The sequence below is a fragment of the Leptodactylus fuscus genome, chromosome 6, assembly GCF_031893055.1.
Source record: "Leptodactylus fuscus isolate aLepFus1 chromosome 6, aLepFus1.hap2, whole genome shotgun sequence".
NCBI classification, from domain to species: Eukaryota; Metazoa; Chordata; class Amphibia; order Anura; family Leptodactylidae; genus Leptodactylus; species Leptodactylus fuscus.
This window is the reverse complement of record NC_134270.1, coordinates 33,124,207-33,138,992: the sequence shown is the minus strand read 5'-3', so window position 1 is coordinate 33,138,992 and position 14,786 is coordinate 33,124,207. Positions and strand designations below refer to the sequence as shown.

The following is a 14,786-nucleotide window of genomic DNA, read 5'->3' as shown; positions in this document are numbered from 1 at the left end:
AAGCGGTCTAGGAGTTTGGCGTATGGAGGCGACACCATAGAGAGCAGCCACCGCTTGCAGCGGTCATACGTGCATACACGCTATGGCATCACAAGTCAACAGGACCACCAAACAAGTGGTTCTGCAGCAGCAGAGGATTTACCAGACAAGTAACAATCTACTTTATCACATTTCCCACCAACTTGATTTTTTCAATTCTTGGAAAACCCCATTGAATAGGCCGGACATGATTCATTCCACTGGACCGCCAAACACCAACACATAAATTGTATACAACTGCTCGGGAATGTAACTCCTAATAATTTAATACCTTTATCAATCGTACTCCCAAAAATATAAAACACAGCAAATCTTACCTCCGCTGTTCGCTATTCATAGGATAGCAAAAGAATATATCAAGCCATGCTGGAAAGGCTTCACGCCAAGCTCACCACATACTGATTCAGTCAATGCGCAACCACAGACCGACTTAACAAATAGCTATAAATATTTCTAAGTAGAGATCGCTATTATACAAAGAGAAAAGACACTGATGACAAGTTGACATATTTGGCACAGTAAATAAGACAACCACAGAAAATATTAATGAGGGCAATAAATACGTCATTATCTGCTACAGAGAGAGCAGGAAAACTTTCTAGTCTAGAAATTACAACAAGCGAATGCATATTAGTCTATGTCAAGTATCCTAAGGAATTATTAATAGTATAAAGTTTTTAATTGATGGGGGTCTGATACCCAAAAACTGCACCGATCATTTGCTCCCATGGATGGGACAAGAAGCAGCTCCTCTTCTATTGAAGTGATAGTTGCAGCGTTGCAGTACCCAGTGCCACCACTACAGAGTGGATGGGGCTGCAGCTGCTTGAATTGAAGCCGAGCTGCTTATGGTCCTAAGCACAGCAGTAGCTTCCGATATCCGGACACAGCTGGATCAGTGGAACCGTGATGGGTCTGCGTATCGCCCCAAACAAACAGATACTGATAATCCTACTGTGCATCACTATTAGGGTTCGTTCACACGTGGGGCGGTGGGGCGGATTTTGACCATATTTTGACTTGGGGAGCCAAGTCAAAATATGGTCAAACCCGCCTGCCACAATGTCGCGGTCGCGGCTTCCCCCACCCCGGAGTCAGCTCAAATGAATGGGCCGATGCCGGAGGTTGCGGTTGCCAGGCGGAAGCTGCGGTTCAGCAAGTCGCAGCTTCCGCTTGAAGAAAGGGCAGCTCGCTTCTTTTTTTCTAAAAAAGGACTATAGTGGTCTCCATAGACCACCATTGTAAAGGGGCCAATTATGACGTGGATTCCGCTGTCAAAATCAGCCCCTTTGGCCCCGTGTGAACTAGCCCTAAAAACACCGTTGGGGAAACCTCTAGTTTCAGGGCGCTGTGCAATAAACATGGGCTAAATGAGTGTCGGGCATAAAAGGAAAGATAACCCTTCCCACAAGGACTTATCTAGAAAGGAAGGTGAACGGAGATAACTGTAGAGGGTAGAAACTGCTGAGATGCTAATGTAGTGGCAGCATAGGCTTTAGGTTTCCAGAAAAGTTAGTTGATACTTTTACCGTTGGGACACTTATAGTGGACACCCCACTAAACTTCCATCACAGAAATTCATAAAAATGTTTTGCTTAAAAAAGTCGAAACCAAAAAAAAATACGTGCAGGAATTTCCAGAGGTCTCCACCTGCTTTCTAAGGCTGAACGTGCCGATAAGACTTTCATCAATCAATCAGTTGGACTTGCACTCCCATTCAATTGCACAGGCCTATTTATTTGGAACAGAGAACCCATTTCCCCAAGGCCATTTAAGCTCTCGTTTTTTGCACTTGAGAAAGGGCCAGTATAAGGCCCGAAACGCGTCGTTCTATATGCTGTATTTTTAACCACTCAATAAATCCTATGAAATTGGACCCTGGTTCGCCATCTTCCTATCCATACCAGTGTGCGCGGTTCTCCCTCAACGGACCTTTGGTCCTTCATTCCCCATCAATCAATAATTGACATATTACAGAATTAAACTCGCAACGCAGGGCAGTGAGCACTGCATGCGGATTAGATTGAGTGAAACCTTATCTACTATGATGGTACTGTACAACCCACTCCGAGTGGTCCTCAACCTAAAGGGTCCAAAGGTGGGTGAGAGTCTAGTCAATTGGGGTAGTGAGGTCCGGAGTATGAGGGCTGAATGGGGAGAAATACTGGAAACAGTTATGTATAGAGAAAACAAGAGGAGAGCAAAGAAGATAGATTTGGGATGTGTCAGGAAATGTGTGCCAAAATTAGGCTACGGACAGCCTGGTATGTCATTCACATTGCGCCAAAGGAGATTGCAGTGTCCGCCATAGACTGGCAGAGGAAAAAGACCTTTGGACACCCAATGGACCCCAATATAGTCAGTCCACTGTTTTAGTGGTCCACCTCTCCGTTGTTCATGTCCCCTGACGGACCTGACAATGCTAGTGGGTACCTAATGTTACACTGTATGACTGGTCTAAGAATAAGAATAATAGTGGTAATATAATGAATCCCTTCTTATGTCACAAGAACGTTGTCTGCCGCCCATCACAATGGATGATGAGTTGTTTAAAGGATACAGTGTTGGCCATGGGGAATATGAAATCCTGCACAGTTCTCAGTACATTACTCCCATGGACAGCTTTTCCAAAATTTCTGTCCTCATTAACTTAAACCAGTTATTGTTTTTCCACTTGGTTGCACCTGGGAATTCACGCCTTTTACATAGGCTGCAATGCATATGAGGTAATATCTATTTCTGTCTACACATGCTAGAAACTGAGGCTCATAAATTATGAACAGGTTGCTATCTAGATTTTATTTCGATTAATATTCCTCCATGCCAGAAAGTCTGTTTGGATAGAAATCTGTAAATCTACACGTTCCAGCTGAAAAATCTAAAAATCTTCTTAAACCCAGAGAGAAGCGCAGTTGTATAGATGGAGCTGTGAGCGCCATGTACAGTATACATAAGACCAATGAAAGAATTTTCTAGGCTAACAGATCCAACGACACATTAATTCCCAGAGATCTACGTCTTTACACCTAGGAGTAAGTGTGACAAAACAGTCTTCATCGCAGTAAAGAATGTATCTAAATTAAGAATAATTATATAAAGATGCAAAAATTGGTGGCAAATTTGTTACACTGGCGACAAAGTCACATATGACCTCATTCTGTAAATCGTTTTCTTGAATCTATCAGGACCTTCCAAATCAATAAGAGGAGCCGAAACACATCCCCACAAACAATGCAGATAATTATCTTTTTATGGATATATAGAACGGTCTACAGGTGCAACTGGGGCCAACTGGCCTGTAATCTGCTTTATGAAATTTTGCTATCCTTTAGAATTGCTGCCAGTTGCTAACTCTTTAGTTGTTTGCAACATTTCTGGCTGTCTGCAGGCAAATTTGGCAAATTGGACCCATCCATAGTGCACTTACAGACTTATTTCCATAAACGAGAATTCAGTAAGCTTTGCCGTGTGGACCCTCCTCTTCCTCCTATAAGATGACTGTACACACTAGACGTATACTGGCCAAACCCACCAATTTGATGGGACAGACAAACCCTTGCAATGTATATGGGGTCCTCTTGACTGTTGGAGGAGATAAGGATTGGGTAATTGGATTTGAACTACCCAACCCTTCTGTTCTCAGGGAAATAAGCGCCTTCTCCCCTTTCTTCACTCTAGGCTTATGTATGGGGGGAGTCAAGTGTTCATCTGACAGCTACATAATGTGTATGGCCAGTTGTACCATGACTCGTTCCCCTCAGGATACATGAGGCAATTACCTGATAAACATCTTTTGGTCCCTGGAGAATTATTAATCTGTTCTTTATAATCTTACTGCCCTCGCTATAATGGGAAACGCTGACTTCCTGGTAAGCATGTGATGGGCTTGTGTATATAAGGTACAGCCAATCTGAAAGGGGAGAGGGGAAATGGCAGGGGGAGAGAAGCAGATTGAGACTGAACCATGATATAGCAGGAGGAGTACCGAAGACTGCTTGTAGGTACTAAAGTTAGGGTTGAGCCGATCTTGAATTTTCAGGATCAATTTTGAAATCCGATTTCCGATCATTCGAAACCGATCTCGATCCCAATTCCGATCCCAATGCAAGTTAATGGGATTTTTTTTACTAATTGGAGATCAGATTTTAAAAACAATCCTATTCACTATACAGCATGGAATCTAACAATTGAACGCTTTAATTGTTAGAATCCACACTGTGTAGTGATTATTTTTAATCACTATGTAGCCAGAGGATTTTTTATTAATCCTCTGGCTACTTAGTACCCCCTGGTGTCCACTTACCTGCAGAGATGGCTGGTCCGGTGCCCGTTGTTCTCGTTCTTCTTCGCCTCGCTGCCCCCTGCCTCCCAGGTTAGGAGAGTGTGGGCGTGTTTGGAGAGTGTGGGCAGGTACTGGGAGGGGAGACGTCACGTCTCCCCACCCTGTGCCCACCCACACTCTCCTAAGCCACAAGCCCCGCCTTCTTGCTAGCTCTTTAACACTAACCTGGGAGGCGGAGGCAGCAAAGCGAAGAAGAACAAGAACACCGGGCACCAGACCAGCCATCTCTGCAGGTAAGTAGCTACTAGAGATGTTAGCTAGTCTCCCATTAGAAAGAATGGACGCAGCCGGCGCGCAGGGGGTTAAGGCTGTGTGGCGGCTGCTTCCATTCATTCCTATGGAACCGCAGTGGAGCCTTCACAATCTTATACAATACAATACAATCTTTTCCGAACACGATCACTCAAACCTAACTAAAGCTCAATGTAGACACTAATCATAACTCTGTCCTTACAGAGCCGAGGTAAAGACCAACAAGAGCAAGAAGTGGTCAAGGGTTGTAGGTCATTTCTGAGCTCCTGCCTGGACAGTCGCTTTAAAATAGACAATAGGACACTGTAGGATATATGAATGCTAAATAGATCTTACTGTACTTCTTGGTTTGATCTGTGGTTTACTCATGTAGAAGTTAATGGTGCATTAGATGGCCAGATCTAGGCCACCCGAAGTCCCAATCAAGGAGAATGACGTTAATACACAGGCCAATGCAAGTTGAATGGGATTATTGGCAGTAATGCATGGATTACTCAGCACAATGCCAATAATCTGCATATCACTTATCCTACATAAAATATAAAATCAGCCAACCAGTCAGTGTTCACTCACTAGACAGCGGATCGGTAGATGTATTAGACAAGGAGCACTTAATAGCCCTGAATATCGGGCAATCTAGTAGGGCCTTTACCCTTACTAAGAGCCTATTCAGATGACCAAGTTTTTCGTCTGTGTGCTGTCTGCGATCAGTACTCAACATTACCGGGACAACACTGGAAGAAAAACATTTGTTCAACTGGGTGGACTTTTGAGTTCTAACCTCACTACATAACTAGAAAATATCCCCAATGTGGCTCCACAGCACCTATTATCTTAAGGATGTGACTTTCCAGTAAGAAACAGCTATTACACCCTAGACTACAAAGCCAAAAGTCAGGCGGATGCTACCTGGCACTCGTAGACACAAGTCTGTATAGCCAAAGTTTGTGCCGACATCCAAAGAGTTTCCAAACCTTAGAAGCAGATCCAAACATTTTCTAAACATCAAACACAACATTCAAGTCTTTGTGGTTGACAACCTGACAACACATTATCAGCATATGGAGAATCCCGTTCCATAAAAATAACACAGTGGGCTAGATTTATCAACCCCTCTACCCCAGTTTTTGGGGTTCAGGGATGAAACAGTGGTAAATGTTTGGTGGCAGGACCTTTCTTTCACCAAGTGTGTACCACAATCCTCATTGTGTACCACTTGCTCGCCCCATTGTGCCAATGGGTTGGCTGCGGATACCTTGGCCCACCTATTCATTATAACTCATGCCAGTGTTTTGGCATGATTTATAATGGAAATCTCTGCCAGTTCCATGGCAGAACCTCTTCATAAGTAACCCATTCCCGGCACCAGTCAGGGCCTTTATTAAAACCGAAATGCCATCCAAAAAACATTTTTTGGATTATCCTTGTACTGATTCTGTCTGTATTCTCTGCTTAGTTGTAAGTTTATATTTAGGAAGAAGTATCTACCCACACAGTGGAAATAAGTCGTGCCGAGTGCCAAATCCCTCCAGTACACCTATAATCATTCGCTAATTCTGCCAACGAAAAACCACTCAACAGTCAAGGACCCTCATTATAGTCAATGGGGTCCACTGGGCGATGTTGGAGTCCACCATGTAATGGCTTTGGCACTTCCACTGCTTTCGTTGTTCTGCTCCTATGATAGAGCAGTTGTAAATTCATTTGCGCAGAAGTGGATGAGCCCTTATAAAGTCAGGAAACATTCTTGACACTTTATGACTCCGTCCTAGAGGTTTCGTTCTTTCAGGATCAAGACTGTGAGAAAAACATTTGTTGACCTGGACGGACTTGTGCGCGTCTTTAAGCTCTTATACTGTGAAGTCGCCGGGTCAGGGGTATCCATGATAATGTGTCGGTAATATATTTACTAGGAGTCGCTTGTCTTAATATTTAGAGGAAACACAGCAAAATAAACTGCACTTTCATCATACGGAGACTTGTTTTCTTTAAGACGAATCCCCAAGGAAAGGGTTTGCTGTGTCTGAAGCTCCTTGGTTCACAACTCCCTGCAGACAGATTGCAGCAGGTGCTGAGAGTTTCACCCCCCACCGCCTCTCCCCAACCAATTGCTTCAGCTTCTCCCTCCTGTCCTATACAAAACCTCCAAACCTTGTATTTTTAAGGCTGTATTCACATGATGCAGTTTGATGCAGGTATGTAACATAGTCACAGTTAGAATTAATACATCCAGATGTCCCATTAAGATTTACATAGCATTTTAATGTTTTTTCTATTTAATCGGCATGCCCCTATTTTCGCACAGATGCCCTTTCCATAAAACGCAGGGGGAAGGGGGCAGAAAAAAAAGCCATCTGCTTGCCCTATAAATCAGCTCTGAAAAGTCTTAAAGAATTGTAATAAACACAAGGGCAAATGAAGGCATTGTTAGGAAGGGGCAACTACTTGTAGGGAAGGGGCAAAAGGTCAAAACTGTTGTAGAATACAATGCCTGCAGATCCATTATGCACAACCCTTTTGTCACTCTCCATTATTCTAATCCAGCCCTCCCTAAAAGCCTGTCCATATATGTTACAATAACCTAAAAAGAAGTCCTCTCCACATTATGGAGGTGTAGGAATAGTCTGTAACTCTCCTGCCCAAAATGTATGTGCTCAGATCCATTCATGTAGTGCACTTGTGTGGTATACAAAGGGGAGGATTGTTTGGCCTGACAAACCTATTCTACACCGGTCGTAGTCCTGCCTTATGCACAAACAAGGTGCCGGCTATGATATGGTGCAAATGGGAAAAAAAATGTATAATATATATATATATATATATATATATATATATATATATATATATATATATCTGTATATCTGTATATATATATTGTGGCAATCGCACAATTTTACAGTATTGTCGAGCAATTACAGATGTGGGGATTTTGGGCACATGTGACTACTGTTACGTGAGTACGTATCCTAAAGTTAAGACCACGCCTAGTGAAAAAGCTGCATTTTGTTGGGGGTTTTTTTAAGCCAAAACCAAAAGTGGCTTGAAGAGGAATTGGAAACACAATGGGAAAGGACACTCTTATACTTTTTCCTTCTTCTAACTCCATTCTTGGCTTTAGTTAAAGAAAACTCAGCAAAATCTGCAACAATCATGTGGCCTCAGCCTCACATGACTGTGTTCCCTCTGACAAGCCTGTGTTGGCCACATGTACCAGCCCAACCATGGCCCCTGTGTTGGCCCCATCTATCAGCCCAACCATGGCCCGTGTTGGCCACATCTACCAGCCAAACCCTGGTCTGTGTTGGCCACATCAAGCAGCCCAACTATGGTCCTTGCTGTCCACATCTACCAGCTCAACCATGGCCCATGTTGGCCACATCTACCAGCTCAACCATGGCCTGTGATGGCCACATCTACCAGCTCAAACTTGGCCCATGTTGGCCACATCTACCATTCCAACCATGGCCCGTGATGGCCCCATCTATCAGCCCAACCATGGCCCATGTTGGCCACATCTACCATCCCAACCATGGCCCGTGATGGCCACATCTACCAGCCCAACCATGGCCCATGTTAGCCACATCTACCAGCCCAGCCACGTCTCAGCCGAACTAAACTCAGCATGTTAATTTACAGTTTTAACAGATACTACTGATAAAGCCACATGGGCCACCAATGGAAACTGTTCGATGAATGGCAAGTACTGTAACTCTCAACCAATAAGGTCAAGGGAAGCCTTACATTTTTTTTTTTATTTTTTTTTTACAGTACAGAAATAGAGCCTTATGTAATTTTAAAAATTCCTTATCTTAAAGGGGATGTCCCAACAATCAACATATCCCCTTGCAGATCAGTTGGGGGGGTCCAATGACTGGGTTTGTAACATACCATGACACCAGGGTTGTTTTTATTCCCCATTTTGAATGAAGTGGTAGATACAAAAGCCTGTCCCTGCTCTATTGATTTTAGTATGACCACTATCTCTAGTGTGGTTACATTGAAATATATGGGGTGGGGACGCGGTTTTGTGTCCACCTCTCCATTCATAATGGGAAATAACAATACCCCCAGGGTAATCCCAGTGGTCACACCCTGGTTAATCTGTGGATAGGGGATATGTTTGTGGTGGGACAACTCCCTTTTAATTGGACCAAGGTGAAAGACCCCCTTTAAAAATAATACAAGTCTTACAGGTAGCCAAGGCCCACCCTTGTCATGTAGAAAGTAAATCACCCTCAGACACATCCAATATCTTGTAGAATTTTCCAGAATGAAGTTCCACATTTCACTTCACAGTTCCAGTACATTGCGGCTCCACCAAACAGTTGATGGGCAAGGGGTGGCAGGTGTCGAACCCCGCCCAATCTGATACAGATGACCAATCCTAAGAATACATCAATAGTAACAACATGGACATCCCTTTAATATGTTTATCTTTTTAGTATAAAATGTAGTGCAACATCTCATAATTGACAGGCTATGTTTTACAAAAAACGCAAATGTTTTTGAAATCACATAATTTCTGTTGCAGACTTTTTTCTGCAATGTGTGAATGGGATTAGCCAAGATCCCATCCACTTTGTAGGTAATGTAAAACACAGCATTTTTGCAAGGTGGGACTCTGGCTTTAAAGGCGTCTACTGGGTTTATATGATTGACAACTTATTCTTTGTATAGGTCATCAAAGGTCATCAGAAGTCCAACACAGGGGACCCCCCCCACAGATCAATTGTTTGAAGCAGAGAACCGATTCCGCTCTACAGGCCATGTGACACTATGTTCATTGGTCACATGACCTGATGCAGCTCAGTTCCATTTAAGTGAAGAGGTTGCAGTGCTTGTCAGAGCACTTTGGTCTCTTGAAACAGCTGATCCACAGGGGTCCCAGAGAGAACTTCACCAATCTTACTTCTCCTATTAAGACTGGTTTCACATCTGCATCAGAGTCTGCTGATGGATCCCAATATGGTCAATAAGGTCCACCAAGTTCCATGCCAATCTCTGCCTTTCCGTTGTTCGGATCCTGATAGAGCCGAACAACGAAGAGCCAGCACTAGAGTGAACCTAACGCAAAAGTCTAAGGCCACATTTCTGGTGCAAATTCTGATAATGGTGGGGGCTGATGGCCTTGCCCCTGTCCATCCTTGCTGGCCAAACATTTCTTTTAACATTTTTCACTTTTACAACCAGCACATGCATCAAAAAACTCTGCCAGGTGGTTTTAATGGCATCTCAAGTGAGAAGGTCTTTGATCATGTCTACCACGACTTCATGGCAAAGGATCTCTACCAACTTGGTATGGGTAAGATGTTCTGTTGTTATGTTATCCTGATTTACTATGACATTTGCAGCACGGTGTTAGTGAACGGCTAGGAGACTGACCCCTTTCTGATCCACTCTGGGGTCAAAACAAGACTCTCCACTTTCACCTCTCCTTTTTGTTTGTGTTATACAGCGCAAAGTCTATCCAACAGAATGGACAGATTAGAAGAATCATGGAACTGGGTCCAGGATGCTACAAGGTCAAGTGCATATGTTTATAGATGATGTGGCCGTCTTCTGTGCTGATCAACGTTCGGTGACAGCACTCATCCAGACCTGCGAGAAGTTCAGACAAGCTCCAAGGGCCAAGGTCAACTGCAAGAAGTCAGAAGCTATGCTCTCTGGGTACTGGCAACTTACTTCCTCTGCCCTGTTCCTGTTTTCAACCGGATTTCATCAAAATGTTGGGAGTCTGGTTTGGAAAGTTCTCCATTGAGAGGAAAGCACTTGTCCTGAGGAACAAAGTTCTGCCTTTGCTACAGTACACCACACAGGTTTGGCCCCTTTTGCCAAAGGCCTTCACCAGGACAGTGTTTCATCTCATCTGGGGCTACAAGATGGAGAGAATGCCAAGGAATGTACAAGGGTGGGAAAGGCATCCTAGATATCCCAACACTCCTAAGGATTGCTTTTGCATATGACTGTGTTTGTAGAACTCTGAGGACAGCAAATGATACAGCAGGTAAGGCCGTCTCGTTTGTTTCTTCTTCCCCTTGTGGAGGGGCCTCAGCTGGGAGAAGTGGGACAGCTCCGTTCCTTACAATTGGACCACCCCTTGGTTCTATGGAGGCGTACCCAAGTTTCTGAGGGATCCCCAACTGAAGGGTCTCCAACCCAATCTTTGGAAGTCAAAGACAACTCACAAGCTCATCCAAACTAAAGATTTGATAGAGTTTGTTTCAGGACTCCCTGCAGATGCCATGAAAATCGTTTGAGATGGGTCTTCTAATCTGCTGACCAATGTGCACATGGATATGTTGTAGATGGCCATCCAATTGAATCTGCCCCTCCCATCATTCATGCATGCCCAAAACTTGAGCAAGACCCGGTAGACTCCAGATACCGAATTGTGGAGGAAACATCTTTGCACCTTTCCTAGGAGTGTCCTTTTCCTCAGGGCCCGTTGGATGTCTTGGAACATGAACTTGGGGATCCCGTTCCCAGGAGCAGCCCTTCTCACCAGACGGTGTTTAATGGACTATTTCCTGGGAGATATCCTGGAAGCTTGGTGCCTTATGAACTGTTTTTAGACTCATTTTACGAAGAGAGAGTGTTTCCATACAGGATTGTTGCAGACAGTTCCACAGCCTGCAATGGGACTATTCTATCATGGATCGCCTGAATGGAGAAGAGGAAGAAGAGGACTGAATCCCCTCTCCTTCCCCCACTCTCCTCTTGTGTGTTGTCCTTCAATAAAGCTTCAGGCCTGTGATTGCCCCCTCCCCTTCCCCCTTTCCCATTCCCCCCATCCCATCACACATCTGATGTTTTTATTGATTGTACATTAATGTTCTACTAGTTAAATGTATGATAGTGTAGCATGTGGGGTTGTGTATAGTGTAGGGTTTTGCCCTTGCTGTATATGTCACTGTATGTTATGTATGAATGTATTATTTATTGCATATTATAATTCAGCTTGTGCTGCGTCGCAATACATTGTATAATTGATGGACGACTGATTGTTAATAAAGGCATTTTCAATGCAATCACCACAATGCAGAGCTCTGTGCACCGACAGCGTCGCCCCTGCACGGCAGAACAGGGAGTCTCCCTCATCCCCTCTACCATAATGTGGCAACCCTGAGCGGTTCATAACGGGCAGAACATGCGTAATAAATAATAATGTCTCAGTCACGTCTGTACTGTACGATGCTCAAGCACAATGGCCATGTACTGCAAGAAGGACACAATCCCATTCAACCTGACACAGAATGCCATCTCAGGTACCCAGTTATCTGTAAACACACTGACTACAATGGTCTCTGCACATATAGAAATGGATGTATATTCCTTTCCACAGAGGGTTAAAATGGATACAATCACGTATTAACCAGGGTGCGACAATGAACCCTAAAATGGTGCGACACATTTACCCATCAAGTACCAACCAGCAGGGGCGTGGCTGAGCCCTGACAAAAACTACAACATATGTATCCAGCCTCTACGCCCGTGTGCCCAAAACTCAGAAATGGCGTACATGTACAAGGCTAGGGCTGACATACAGGCGCCCCCTTTGGTTCAACTTGAGACAAATTCACAAAGTGCCGCCCAATAATCTCAACATTTGCCATCCTATCTATTATCAGTTCACGTTGGTCATGGGCACATATATCTGTAGGTGCCACCTGCCATCCTCCTCCTCCTCCTCCTCCATTTTAATCCGGGCTCTTGAGTACACAAGCAGGGCACATAGGCAGTGTGCGTCCACTCCTTACCACAGCACTGCACTGTTGCGATGTGTTCACGAGAGGGAATGGTTATGGCATACACAAGTGGCAGTGTAATGGGGGCATCACCAAAACACCATTTTGCAACCCTAGGTGTTGTTGTGATGCAACGCACCTTGCAAAAACCCCATCACCCTTCTTTATTACAGTGCACACAATAAAGACCACCATGCCCATCCCGGTATGTGCCCTCCACATCACACCTGCCTCTTTGCAAATGAGCCTGGCATCATGTGGCACACACACACGCATCAAATGGAAAGCTGCAACCATCATCAAATCTGCTTGCAAACAAATCCATGTTGATGCATGAGAGATGAGGGAGGGAGTTCACCCATCTGCAAGCCTTTCTTACAGAGCTGGGTACCATTACCACAAACTTCACATTCCCTTGACATGAAATAAAGCCAGAAATGAAGTTGTGTCAGCCACAGAAAACATTGCCTGTTACTATTTATTGCCCGGCCATGGCTAATCTCTCATTTCCAAGCCACATCACATAGAGAAGCTGCATTTTTCTCAAGAGGAATGTGCAAAGGATACAGATGTAACATCCATTGTAACAAAAAAAAAATCCAGGGCACCGTGCAAAGTTCAACACATTTTGGAATAATGTAGCGTACAATGTCCCCCTCCCCTGACACCACCACCTTGTCTTCTGTGCACTATTCTGTGCACTACATGTTTTGCATGCACAGTAGATAAATACATCACTGCCCAGTACATGGCACACAAGAGATGAGGATGAATGTGCCATGTAGAAACCCACACGTATGGCTGCAATGTGCAATCTATGTGCTGCATAGATGGCCATTCATCATCTTCTAGCATGTAAGCATGATGTAAATGACACAGATGCAGGCTGGGGTAAAACAAAAGGGTCTTCTCAACCCAATCCCCCTGCAGTTTATCCCAGATCTCTGATACAAAACCATCAGCATATAAAACAAATACTAGAGTCAATCCCTAGGCATACACAGAAAGGGCATCACAACAAAGAACACAAGCATCTTCTGGCTGAATGTAAAGAGAAATCCTCTAAATGCACAGGAACAAAATAAACAATCAAATGCAACATAAGACAAAACAGAAGAAAATACCTGCAGCTCCAAGGAAAAATAAAGTCCAGATGAGATCCTTAGTTTGCAGCATTGTAAATCTGCAGACAGAGGAATTTCTCCTGCTGCTCCTATTTGTTACAATGGGTCCAAAGATGAACATAGGCGTTTAAGATCCCCCTTGTTGCAAAGGCTGTAATAGTGCAATGGTAAAAAGATGGGGTCTTGATGCTTTTTTTTCTGCAGATTGTGAGGATTTTTGCAAAGAATTCTTTTTTTTTTCTGTAGTGGATTGCCAGCTGCTGTGTAAGCTGTGTGCAGGCACTGATCAGAGAATGAGTGACAGTCTGAGCCTCAGCACAACCCCCAGCAAGCAGACCTGATCAATGCGCCCAGCCACAAACTCCAAGTTGGTGTCTGGATGCAAGAGAAAGAGCCCAACAGCAGTATCCCTCCGCAGCCTCTGTACAAATATTACTGAGCACAAGGAGAGAGGGGCAGAGATAAGAGAGCACATGCAGCTGCTTGCAAAAGATGGAATGGATTGACTTGCTATCTGATGCACACAGGATACAATGTTACCATTCTTGTAAACTGCATTAAATGGATGTCATTTTATTGAACTACCAGGCTTATTGAGATGGAGTGGGGATTGATTTTTGCACTATATGCTACTTTCTGCTGCATTTTTGGTGCCTATGGCTTTTAGTCCTGTGCATCTTCTCAGCCCAACAGATATATTGTGGAATTGCACTATTAGCATTTATTTGATGTATACCTGTGACTTCTATGGCTCACTTTGGGTTATAGATGCTGCAGGGACATTGATTTCCTTGTAGATGTTCACTTATTATTGCCCATATTGGTTTGGTAAAGGATAATTCGGCGTTCACACTAGCGCCTGTGTTTCCACTTACAGAAAAACTGCACAAGGGCGGCTTGCTGGCGGTCAGTTTAAAGAGATTCTATCATTAGGATCCCATTTTTACCTAAGAACACGTCAGAATAACCTTAAGAAAGGCTGTTCTTTTTTTACCTTTCTTTTTCTGATCCGCAGAAATTTCTTCCATATGTAAATGAGCATTTAGACAGCACTGGGGGCGTTCCCTGTGCTGTGCGAAAACTCTCCAGCAACGCCTGTGTCTTCTTCTGCCGCCTGCCTCTTCGCCGCATCACCGGCCACATCTTCATCTAAAAGCGACGACTGTGCGTGTCCGTTGGCCAATTTCTTGTGGCCAAATAGGCGCTCGTGTAAGAGGCCACAGGTAAATGGCCAATGGACATGCGCAGTCGGCACTTTTGGATGAAGATGTGGCTGGTGATGCG

At 44.1% G+C, this 14,786-nt stretch overlaps 1 protein-coding gene across 9 annotated transcripts in view; it reads right to left on the bottom strand.

The window, feature by feature from the left end:
* The window catches only part of NCAM1 (neural cell adhesion molecule 1), a 287,420-nt gene extending 273,497 nt beyond the window's left edge, over positions 1-13,923 (bottom strand). For all 9 annotated transcript variants that reach the window (XM_075279655.1, XM_075279659.1, XM_075279660.1 and 6 more), the window contains exon 1: positions 13,503-13,923. In XM_075279655.1, coding sequence (XP_075135756.1) covers positions 13,503-13,623 — 121 coding nt within the window. In that variant the 5' untranslated portion in view covers positions 13,624-13,923. The remainder of the gene's footprint in view (positions 1-13,502) is intronic.
* Positions 13,924-14,786: the final 863 nt, after the last annotated feature.